At 39.5% G+C, this 12,860-nt stretch overlaps 1 protein-coding gene across 4 annotated transcripts in view; it reads left to right on the top strand.

Moving 5' to 3' along the window:
• LOC136885551 (ATP-binding cassette subfamily C member 4) overlaps nucleotides 1-12,860 on the top strand; it is a 403,879-nt gene that overhangs the window by 356,665 nt on the left and 34,354 nt on the right. For all 4 annotated transcript variants that reach the window (XM_067158182.2, XM_067158180.2, XM_068230366.1 and 1 more), the window contains 2 exons: nucleotides 73-196; nucleotides 5,976-6,146. In XM_067158182.2, the coding sequence (XP_067014283.1) occupies nucleotides 73-196; nucleotides 5,976-6,146 (295 nt within the window). The remainder of the gene's footprint in view (nucleotides 1-72; nucleotides 197-5,975; nucleotides 6,147-12,860) is intronic.

Raw genomic sequence — 12,860 nt, 5'->3', positions numbered from 1 at the left:
ACAAGCATGCATGCAATATTGATGCTAGTCATTGTCATCCTTTGTTGTCAATTATATTTGGTTATGTTCCAGGATATGAACACATCTGCTTTCTACCTGTTCCTAACATCCAATAGGTCATTCGGTTTCTGGCTTGATTTTGGCTGCCTCGTCTACCTTGGATTTGTGATATTCAGCTTCCTCTTGCTAAGTGAAGGTAAAAAAAAAAAAAAAAAAAAATCAATACCGATTTTCATTTAAAGGCAAGGAATGGAGGACAAATGGATGAGGAGGAAAGGAACCCAGTGTGAACAACCAGTTGTATGTTTACACAGTTGAGTGCTAGAATGCGAGAGGGAGCTAACCCATACAGGCATGGAACCGAGATATTTTGAGTTGTGGGTTTGTCTTTATTGCATGAAATTGAGCACATTAACCCGATGAATGCCACGCCCGCCTATAGACGGTGTGCGAGAATTTTAATTTTTTGAGTTTCCCGTTTCACTTTCTAGCGCCAATTTGATCTCTGACATGTTCTGCCATCTTTTGGACATTGTGTAGAACTAATTGATCAGAGATTATAGCTTCGGGAAGTAACTTACGGTGCTTTTTGTAGACGCCTGTGGAGTTCACCTGTGATGTAAACAAACATGGCGGAGCAACAATCTACTTTCTCTTGCAGCGATGTTATTTGGGATCACAGAATCTTTCAGTTATTAACAACAGCGGAAAGTTATGATGGAGATGATGATTTTAATGAATTGTTAAGCGATTTTGAAAGTGAATGTGATAAAGAGAGAGTGCCGAAAATATTGTATGTGAGAGAGAAACAGAGCCTCCTTCTAAACGAAAGAAGAAAAACACGGTGAGTACAAAAGCTATTTTATCACTATGTTCATGGTGGACGGATTACTTTTCTTCACCAGACTTGCAAGTAACTGTGACAGACTCCGAGGGCCAAGTAGTGTTCGATGACAACCCAAAAATCATTGATTTTTTAAAAACTTTTGTGCCAGTGGAGTTGGTGCAGATAGTTGAACAAATCGGCATCACAATCAACCAGTAGAAACCGTTTAACTATCACCACATTCCAGATTTAGAAAGCATTTTATATCAACTTATATACTTCTAAGAAGTTACATGTATTAGTTTGCCTACAGATTTTACGAAATAATATTATTTTTGGCTCTTTACTTTGCATAAAGATAATGCACGCATGGGCACGTAAGTGTAATTTTGCTTTGTCTCAAAATAATATTGAACATAAGTGTAGGATTTTACATTTGCATTTAGATTTATAAAGAACCAACATTTATAAACATATTAAGGTAATCACCCCACTGATAAGTAAAAAATTGAGGCTTCTACGATTTTTTTTACATACGAATGAAAAAACTCAGCACTGAGGTACCAAACAGTCGAGTGGTAACTCAGCACTTAAAAAGGTTAAGTCACATTTTTGGTTCATAAACAATTATTTATAGTCCAAAAAATAGAGGAAAATTAATGTTGTCTTCTTATATCCATTTTTTATCTGAAAAATGTCAGCTCCATGTTGCCAAATCTATCCAGCCTAAACTGGTTAAGACGTTTTTGTGGGGACCAAAAAATAACGTCCCAAAGAGGGAATGTGCTAAAAAATGAAAAACAATTACGCTGTTAAATTTAAGGTTAGGTTTGAACATAAAGATAATTATGATGAAAACAAAGAAACAAGTGTTTACAATTATAATTAATGAAATAATACATTTTAAGAACACGAACATAGCAAAACATCTAGGGAAAATGTTCTTAGAGACACAAACTATACATGTCGCTTACAATTACGTTTAAAGTTATCATAGGAATGTCCAACATCTGGGTGATTTGCACACGTTTCATGTGTGGATTAACATCCGCTTTCTCAATAAACTTTAATTTTTCATAATTTCTAAACTGTCTAGCTTTCTTCTTCTCCATGACTGAATGTCCTGCAAACAGCTATGCATAACTACAGTAGGCTTAATTTATGTACGTTGTTATGCAATTCACTTCTCTCTCTCTCTCTCTCTCTCTCTCTCTCTTTTTAGTCATGAGCCATGAAGCTGCTTGGCAGCACCTGTCCATTCTTCCCATTTCTCTGTTTCCTTTTCAGTTCGTAGTAGGAGTCACATCTTGTGTTATCTAATATTTGTGTCATGTACTCAAATCCTGATCATCATCTATAATTTTTTTCCCTTTATGGAACCCTCTAGTATTTTCTTCAATAACCCATCATGTCTAAGCATATGGCCTATTAGATGATCCTGCCATCTGTTTATTTGTGTCATAAAACACCTCTTCATTTGTGATTGATGCTCCCTGCAGCTGTAGACCGACATGCTAGGGCTGTGAATTTAAGTTCTCTACCAAATCATCGCCCAGGCCAATCGCCGCTGGCGCGTCATGCACACAACATGGCTGGGAATGTTAATTTAAATTTCTTATGGTGGGAATATTACAAATGTACTAAAGAGTGATGTAAATGTGCTATCCAGGTTACTTTAACATGCATTTAATAGGACATGGACTGGGACTTTGGAATAATGACGTAATAACCAGGGGAACACTCTAGAGAGGGGCATCTTAAGCAGTTTCGACTGTAAAATGAATTTTAAGAACTGGTTTACTTTTACAACAGTTCAGTTTTCATCAATTACTTGTTTTAAAATGCAGTTAAGTTCAGATTTACTTAAGCGTGAATTTCTTGTTATATTTAAGATTTAGTAATAGTGTCTGGGGTTCAAGTCACACTGACTCTACGCGGCCGTCTGTATCGAAATCTATGCTTACTTTCAGCCGTCTGGATCCTCCTCCTCCTTGCTGTTTGTACCTTGAGCGTCTGGTACACGGTATGATGATTTTCAGGGATGTAAGGGAGCAGGGACATAAAGTCTTTGTGTTTTGCAGCAGCATTCTTTCTGCCAACAGGATTCAAGCACTCTGCATTTTGTAAGCTTGAATAAGCTGTGATGGGGTTGAAATCAGTTAACGTTCTGTGTTTCCAAGGTCAAGTACTTTTTTCAAAACCTCAGCTTCCTCCCAAACAGCTAATTGAGAGTAGGTTTCTTTCTTCACTTTTTGCAGATTTTATAGGTTTATCGCAACTACTAGGCACAGAATCATCTTCGCCATCAACAATGATGTCAACACTAAAACATGCAACTGCAAGCGCATGTGCTGTTGGTGTAATGTTACCGCTTGGCTTAGCTCCCTTTCACACTGCAAGATTGAGATTCATAGATATTCTAAATTCATTCTTTTGTACTAAGTAAAAGTGGATAATAATATATTATTCATATACTGTGCGATAATAACTATACAGGGAGCGGCAGAAATACCTGACAAATTTCAGACGTAAATAACTCAGCAATGCAACAAGCCATTCACAATTTTGTTGCTCAGTTTAAAAGAGCAGGGTTTGTCATTGATGTCACATACAGTAGATTGGAGCGAACTAAAGGTCGTATTGGCCACAACTTGCCAACAGGTGTTATTGTCGTGGTGCGCGCGGTCTTGACCTTGGCCTTGGAGAACATGTGCATCGTCTCGTCCGGCTAGTCAGTCATGCCAGCCAGTCGCTAGCATGGCATGGAGTGGTGAACGCCGAGGTTTCGTGATTGAGACTTATTTAAAAAATGCCGACTCTGTTACCACAACACAGCGTTTGTTTCGCAGACACTTTGGCTTAGGTCGACATGAGAAAGTTCCGAGCAGGCATGGCCAGGCAGGCATCAATTTTTTTTTTGGAAATGAGACATAGCTCTCATAGTGCATTGGCACTGCTGGTGGCTTGAAGTAGCCAATGCAGTGGCCTCCACGGTATGCACTAGCCTTGCGTCTTGCCCCCTGTGGGTGGGGGCGGTAGAATAACACACACGGTATCTCCTGCCTGTCGTAAGAGGCGACTAAAAGGGGCCCCAGGGGCTCTGAACTATGGAGCGTGGGTTGGCGACCACGGGGCCCTCAGCTGAGTCCTGGCATTTCTTCCACTTACTTGTGCCAGGCTCCTCACTTTCATCTATCCTATCCGACCTCCCTTGGTCAACTCTTGTTCTTTTCCGACCCCGACGCTATTAGGTTTGTGAGGGCTAGGGAGTCTTTCATTTTCACGCCCTTCGTGGCCCTTGTCTTCCTTTGGCCGATATCTTCATTTTTCGAAGTGTCGGACCCCTTCCATTTTTCTCTCTGATTAGTGTTATATAGAGGATGGTTGCCTAGTTGTACTTCCTCTTAAAACAATAATCACCACCACCACCTTGCGTCTTGGGTGGTGTGCTAAGTCCCAACTGATGAGCCTAACTTAGCACACGAGGGCGAAACGCAGGCAACCAAGAATGAGTTAGCTGGAAAATTTATAATGTCCAATAACGGACCATTATATTGGTATTGTGAAAACGAAGCCGCCTGGTAGGCCTTGTAGCATCCGAACACCAGAGACCGTCTGCGCAGTGAGAAAAGTCGTTACGCAACTCCTCAACGTTTGGTGCGTAGGCATTCATGTACTATGGTATTCTCGGATTGCACTGTAAGGAGGATTTTACACTCAGACATGAAGTTCCATCCGTACAAAATGGTGGGTGTTCAGAAACTCAGTGAACATGATTGGGCCAACTGCAGAGCGTGTTGTGAGACTATCCTGGAAGCTGTAGCAGCTGACACCAGTGTCCTGGCAAGTGATGAAATGCACTTTCATTTGTCAGGCTACGTTAATAAACAAAATTTTCGGTACTGGTCTGCAAGCAATCCCCAACAGTTCCATGAGCGACCTCTCAACAGCGAACGTGTTACTGTTTGGTACGCTGTCGCTGATTTCGGAATTGTAGGCCCTTACTTTTTTAAAGAGGAGGACAGAACTGTAACAGTAACATCTATCGTTACATACAGCTGTTATGCACCTTCCTGCAGCCGACACTCACTGACTTAGGGAATCCTGCTGTGTGGTTCCAACAAGATGGTGCCACTGCACACACAGCCAGGGCATCGATGGGTCTCCTCAGATAAATGTTTACAGGACGTCTCATCTCCTTACGGGGTGACGTTCCATGGCCAGCCCATTCCCCTGACCTCGCCCCGTGCGATTTCTTTCTCTGGAGATATTAGAGGATCGCGTCTTCCAATGTAAGCCACGAACACTACAGGACCTGAAAGCTGCCATCCGTGAAGAAATCGAGGCAATACCACAAAACATGCTCAAGCGAGTCATGCGGAACTTCAGGGAGAGGCTTCAGAGGTGCATTGAACAGGACGGTCGGCATTTGGGTGACATTATCTTCAAAACCTAGTGTGTATGTGTATGTGACGCAAATGGCAAACACTGCTCTTTCCAACTGTGCAATAAATCTTTAAATGGCTTGTTGCATTGCCGAGTTATTTACATTCGAAATTATCAGGTATTTCTGCCGCACCCTGCACAATAACCAAATATGACAATAACTCACTTTTTAACCATTTGCGGATTAGCCCCTTCTTGCATTCTAGCACACAATGATAATATGCATCGTGTAGAGAAAAGTCATCTTGAAACTGTGTGTGTATTATATTTGCACACAGTTTCTAACCAATTTAATTTACGCACTGTGTATGTTGTATGTTATGAAATATGGGGAAGTGGAAATGGCAGTTGACAGTGTGGGCTTTGAATTTATTATTTTTAACCAAAAATGGCAGTGTACTGAACGGTTCCGTAAGTCGGCGCCAATGAGTTAATTTGCAGAGGTTTGCAAACTGAATGCTGAAAGCCACAACAGTCTATATTGAAGATATATATTTGTGTGTGGTAATGTATTTGTTTACTTCTAGATCTGTACAGTTTGTAAAGTTTTGTTGTATTTCTTTTTCCATAATACTGTTTGAGAAAATCATCTTTCTTCATAAAAGTAACCCTAATTTCTTTTTTTTTTTTTAAATGAACCAAGCTCATTTCCTGCATAGTTTAAGCATGTGAAGGGAAATTTAGCTGTTGCTGTTATTTCCAGACTCATTTCCTGGTAATGTTGGACTGGCCATAACCCAGACTATCGGACTGACAGGGATGTTTCAGTGGGGCATGAGACAGTCTGCTGAGCTGGAGAATCAGATGACAGCTGTGGAGAGAGTGCTGGAGTATACAGAAGTGGAGAGAGAACCTCCACTTCAGTCTGATCCAGGTAAAGGCATCATGATCATCTTCTAAAGGCACTGCAAACATTTCTCCCTTCTTTGAAGAGTCCATTTCATTGTTCATTTTTTTTTTTCTTTTTTTTTTTTTTTTTTTTTTTTCCCCAGGATCCTGTGTACTGCATCACATCTTCCATTACTTTTTCTAATACTTTTCCTTCAAAAATATTTGTTAGAAATTTGTTGTGTCTTAGTGTATGAGTCCAGAGTTTTGTCTTTCTTTTCTCTATTGTTGCTCTAAGGTGTCTTTGTGCATCTACTTCTTTAATAATAATAATTTCTTGTGGCTATTTCTAGCCGAGTGCAGCCCTTGTAAGGCAGACCCTCCGACGAGGGTGGGCGGCATCTGCCATGTGTAGGTAACTGCGTGTTATTGTGGTGGAGGATAGTGTTATGTGTGGTGTGAAAGCTGCAGGGATGTTGGGGACAGCACAAACACCCAGCCCCCCGAGCCATTGGAATTAACCAATGAAGGTTAAAATCCCCGACCCAGCCGGGAATCAAACCCGGGACCCTCTGAACCAAAGGCCAGTATGCTGATCATTCAGCCAACGAGTCGGACTATCTACTTCTTTTAGAACTTCTTTGTTAGTTTTCTTTTCCATCTAGCTAGTTTTTGTCATCCATCTCCATACCCACATTTGTTAGGTTTCTAGATTTATTTATTTTTTTTTCCACATTTCAAGAGAGTCCATCTGCCGTAGCCATACAGGAGCACACACCAAATAAATGTCTTTATAAAATATTTCCTTTCGTTAATAGAAAGAGGTTTGTTGAGTAATAACTTGATTTTTCTTTGTGTAAATCCTCTTCTAGCCATCACAATAATTTATTTTCTAATTTCGGTGCTATGTCAGTTGTAATTTACATAAAGGGCAGATATCACTGCACTATTCTCTTTTTTTAATGGCTCATCACTGCTGCCAACTTGACTAGTTACATACTGAAATCACGAGACACACAACCATTAACAAACTAACCTCAATGTAAGTTATGAATCTCATTATAAAACCGTATTGGATTTCAGAATAAGAAGTTATTATGTTAATAAAACCACCTTTCCAATGCACAATAGTCCTTTATATTTAGGATAAAACCATTTATAGAAATTACAAGTAGGACATGTTTCACTCAATCTTAGTGAGCATCATCAGCTAAAGATAACTTAATCCATGGTGGATCATTTCTATAAATGGTTTTATCCTGCATATAAAGGACTATTGTGTATTGGAAAGATGGTTTTATTAATATACTGTATTTTCTGGCATAATCGTCGCTACTGCGTAATCGTCCCATCCTTTATTTTCAATACAAAAAATGGACTTTAAACATTTAATTACATAATCGTCGCACGTTCAAATTTTGTTCGCCAATCTGGTTAAAAGGCAAATGGAACTGCAATATAAGTTGCTCATGAATTCGCATTTTAAATACGTGTATGGTTTATGGGCAATTTGGCAACACAGTCACATTTGCAAGATATTGCACAACGTATAAATAAATAATACCGGTATATGTACGACGCATGGCTTACCGGTAGGCTATCGGCAGTTTGACAACGTGGTCGCGAGACAGTGTACAATTTATTCACCACCTACATATTATGAGTTCTCATTTGAAATACGTAAGGCTGTAAGTAATCACTTATTGGCAACCAACACACACTTGTCTTCTAGTAGACAGGTTTTCAGGTTGGAAAAACATTCGCCGAATTGTTGCAAAATCACATGTCACGATGCCACAGAGGTTAGAAATTCAACATGGCGCGCGTCGGATGATGTCACAGCTAACTAAGCGATGCTGCCAACTTAGGAGTTAGTTTCAAGACCAGGCTAGTGAAAAGATTATTGGTCTGGCTTCGTTAGGGGCAGGGGGCAACAAAGGCCTCTAGCATCCCACACACATCACAAGGTACGACGCGTTTAATAACCCTGTGACTAATTAAAATGTACCCGGTACACGCCGTAACTATTTTAAACCGTGCGATTTTGTCATTTTCAACGAAACTGGCATGCTCATACTATACATAACTGTATCGAAATATTGCGATCATGATATACGCGATAAAAATAAAAAGCGTGACTTATAGGCCGTTTCGTTTCACTCTTCCTTACATCTCGTAGTAATTGGAAAACCTTCAAGGTCAGTTCTCTGATTGCAAATGAATGATATACGTGAATATTACGGCAATAACCTATATTTTGGTAAAGATTCCGTTGACCCTTCGCGAACGATAGGTTAGAGATCCCCCATGGCGCGGCTCGGCGAATAATTATGAATTTTGTTTTAGACTTTAATTATTTTGATGTATAAACGCGAGTATTACGTGCATCTTAAATTTGTATCAAATACAATTTAGTTATAAATAAATTTTTTGAGTAATACAAATACTGGTATTAAAAATTCTTCGTATAATGGTCACACCCTACTATTTTTTTGAAAATTTTGGTATAAAAAGTGCGATGATTATGCCGGGAAATACGGTAATAACTTCTTATTCTCAATGTAAGTATCGATAATGGAGGTTCCCGTATCCAAGTAAATTATCAGTTATGATATTCATGACGGTTTTCGAGCTTAATGAGGAATTAAAGAAATACACATTCTCTTTCACCCTCGCTCAATTTAATGTTCTATATTTCTGCCTTTATTTTGTTATACACATTAGTATAACCATATTCTTCAGTGTTTGCCCGATGTAAATATATCAGCTCCCTTCTTAGAATTTGCTATTACTTGTCGGACTGAAGAGTAACCACATTGTACTAATACACACAAGCAAATATATTACGTATACATATGCTGTAAGTCAATAAACATACACAAAGGCTGAGTCTGCAAACCGCAATAAAGTCATGACAAGACAAGGTTAAGTTAGGTTGATAACAAAATTTCCTTCCATTTGAACTGAACTGATCTTTATAGAAGAGGAAATGTTGGTTTCCTCTTTGGAGGAGTTATTGCAGATTTTTTTCTTGCTTAGACATCCTAATCGAATTCTGTATGTAAGTATTGGACGAAATAAGAAGACCGTAATGGATAAAAATGCTGCGTTCGTCATTTCAAACCAAGTACGTTATTAAATGCATTATTCGAACATGTCACAATTCTACTTACCTGGTATTACCCAAACAGATTTACCAATCCCACAGAAAGAGAAAATATGCTTTAATTATACCCGCAAATATAACACTAGCGATTTTAGTGGTACAGCAGTGGCAATACGTAATTCCCACAAGTCAAAAAATAAACCATGACTATACAGTGCCAGGGTGCCAGATTAACAGCAACTGTAAGACGTCATATCAGCAAGGAGGGTCCCTAAACTGTATGGTTAGCGGCACTGAATCGAATCCAACGGTTAGAAAAGTAACTGTAAATCACTACCTTCAGTATTAACAGGGGAGAAAGAGTCAGGTTGTACCCTTAGTGCCACGGAGTATAATGAAGGTACCTAGGTATCAAAACTTGTCATCTTACTGTGCTTTATTATTATCCATTTAAATATTTTATGATCTTTTCTCTCTTGATTTACTGATAGTTGTAATTGGGTCTGGACACAGCTGAAACATCGTATATAGAATTTCCATCATTTGTTTGCCAACTTCCTATCTTAGCAAAGTGTTCATACCTTTTTCCTGGATACACTGTCATGCCTGTACTACGTTGAGAAACGTCATCACTAGATCTTTGCCATACTCCCAATATCTTTCCATAAACTGTCTCCTATTAAAGATGGGGTTCATCCTCAATCTGCCATTTCTGAAGTCATACCAGTCCCTCCCAACTGTTCTGCAGCTACCCTTGTACATCTTTTAATTTCATGATACAGTAGAACCTCGATAATTCAAAATCGCTTAATTCAAAATTTCACCTAATTCGAAGATGCTCTCATTCCTGGAAACATGAGGTATGGTTTTGCATGTAATTTAAATTCGAAATACAGATAATTCATAATTCGAAGAACAATGTCGGGCCCATTACCGAAATTCAGACTTTTAATTCAAAACTGCCTTTACATATTTTCAAAATAGTATTTTACCAAGAAATGTAAATTCAAAATTTCTCTGCGTCATGAAAGAATGCGTCTTCTGAAACGTGCAGGGGTGGCTTTCCGCACTTTCACTCACTTTGGTGTGTCTACAGTTTGCTTCATATTTGCTAAGTTCGAGTGAACTCCTAATTCTTTTGTATTCAACGTTTTAATGAATGCCACAATATGACATAACAGGCAGTGTGCAGAGAAGCAGAATCTACGAACACTGGTGATGCCGACAGTTGGCGTGAAAGTGTGGCTCATATAATCAGTTCGTATGCACTGAACTACATTGTCAATGCCGACGAAACTGTATTCCTTTTAATGCCAAGCCGATACAGAATTATGGTTTTAAAGGAGAGATGATGATGATGATGATGATGATGCTTGTTGTTTAAAGGGGCCTAACATCTAGGTCATCTGCCCCTAATGGTACGAAATGAGACGAAATGTGATGACAGTTGAAAAGTCCAAAATCATCCACTGACCAGAATTCAAAACATGATGGCAAAGAATGAATGAATGAATAAATGAATATGAATTTAAAACAATCAGTGAATCCGACCCACTATAGTATTACTGACCAAGGGACTGCTTCTAAAGCATAGTCCTGAATCGATAATTCTTTTGTCTAAAGGGAGCCAAAATCCAGGTCATTGGCCCCTCATAATGGTACTTATCGCTAGTAAAGTAGAACCATGGTATTTGTCATGTTGCCGTACTAATCAGAAGTAGCGTAGACTCACGGTATTCCACATATTATGGTACTACTCACAGGTAATATAATATGCACATGTAATGCAGACCTATGGTGTTTCTCATATTGTGGCGCCACTTACAGGCAATGCAAACCTATGGTGTTCCTCATATAGGTGTACTAATCACAGGGACTCTTAATATCCCTTGGTGTTCCTCACATAGTGGGTACTAATCATAGGCAACGCAGACCCACGGTGTCGCTCATATAGTGGCACTTATCAGAGGCAACGCCCAGACCCGTGGTGTTTCTCATGTAATGGTACTAATTACAGGCAACGGAAGCCCGTGGTGTTCTGCATGTAGTGGTACTAATCACGGGTACTCTAAAACCCATACTGATTCACACACTGTTGCTACTAATCACAAACCTATTGTGTACCTAACATAGTGGTACTACTCGCAAGTAAAGGCGACCCATGATGGAACTAATTTAAGTAGTCTCATGTTCCTAATTCGTTCATCCCTTGGTCGCCTCTTTTAATCGTCTCATACGACAGGCAAGGGATACCGTAAGTTTATTCTTTGTCTGCGTCCCCCACCCACAGGGGGTTGTGTGTTTCGTCCACAAGAGCTATTTTATTTCACTCAGGTCTGCCGGCAAACTGGTTAGGACCCCCCTATCTGCCACCTGGGACGCGCCATGTGGGAGTAGCACCTCTCCCCCTGCTACGCCAGCGTAGTACTGTACTGTGTTGCAATGTGCACGGAAGAGAGACTTCCTTCCCTCGTCATAGGAAATTTCGATAAGTCACGTTGTTTGAAGGGGATCGGGGCACTTTTCATGCAAGTACAAGACATCTAAAAATGCATACAGTACAGTAATCCGAAAGATAAAGCATTTGCACAGGAGAACCAGCATTATTTGTCCTTGTCTTTCAATTGTGCTTTTTTTCTTTTGTTGTGTGAGGTTGTGTTTGTCATTATTTTATCCAAGTGCATTATTTGAATAATCTATATGCACGTTGTTGGATACATTTTGGAAATAGTTCTTTTCCATGGCATTTGAAAGGTTTAAACGGTGAATCAAGGTTAATTGCATGCAGTAATGGGTCTTAGAATATTTTTGTGACTCCGCAAGCGTTGGCATTTCTGAATTGCGAGTTGGCGGTTAATTCAAAACCATGTAATTCAAAGTCCGACTTTCGCTTCCCAGTGACATAGAATTAATGAGGTTTTACTGTATTTCCTTTTGCTTTCTTCTCTCTTTTCTTATCTCCTTTTTGTCTGCTTCATTCTTGCCATGCTTTCTTCTTTTATCGCACTGCTTCTTTCACCTTCTCATTCTACCATGGTGTCTTCTTTTCTTTCACTGTTGCAGATGTTCTGCCACAGATCTTCTCTGCACAACTTACAAAATGCCCTTTTAAACATGGACCATTCTTCTTCCTCACTGCTCAGTTCTCTGACAGGAACTACTGAACTTGCCCCCTAGTGTTTTATCTTTTTATTTCCATTGTTCTATGTCTTCCCTTTTGTCTTCCATTTTTCTCTCTTTTATCCTTACTGCCACTACTCAATGGTCTCCATCAAAACCTTCTCCTGGAAGGGTTGTCTACCGTTTTCTTTTTCAACCCCAAAATATAAATTTCCATCTTTGTCCTTCTCTCACCCCAACCATATCTTGAAATCTTCTTACTATTTTTCTTCTAAACCAGGTATTGTCCACAATCAAACCATTTCTTTCACATAGATCAATAAGTCGGGTAAGAACCGTCACCACAGTTGCGTCATTATGGAAAAGTGAGCTTATTATTTTGTGCTTGTATTCTAGTCAGAAGTTAGAAATATATTTTGTGTTGAGTGGTACAGTGAAGTTTTTTCGTGTGATACGGTAGCCTGTATCCGGATTAGGAACATAATCCCGCCTCTGTGGTGTAGTAGTTAGTGTGATTAGCTGCCAACCCGGAGG

Source organism: Anabrus simplex, chromosome 14, assembly GCF_040414725.1.
Source record: "Anabrus simplex isolate iqAnaSimp1 chromosome 14, ASM4041472v1, whole genome shotgun sequence".
Lineage (NCBI taxonomy): Eukaryota > Metazoa > Arthropoda > Insecta > Orthoptera > Tettigoniidae > Anabrus > Anabrus simplex.
Note: the sequence above shows the minus strand (reverse complement) of the source record. Positions and strands in the feature narration are given on the sequence as shown.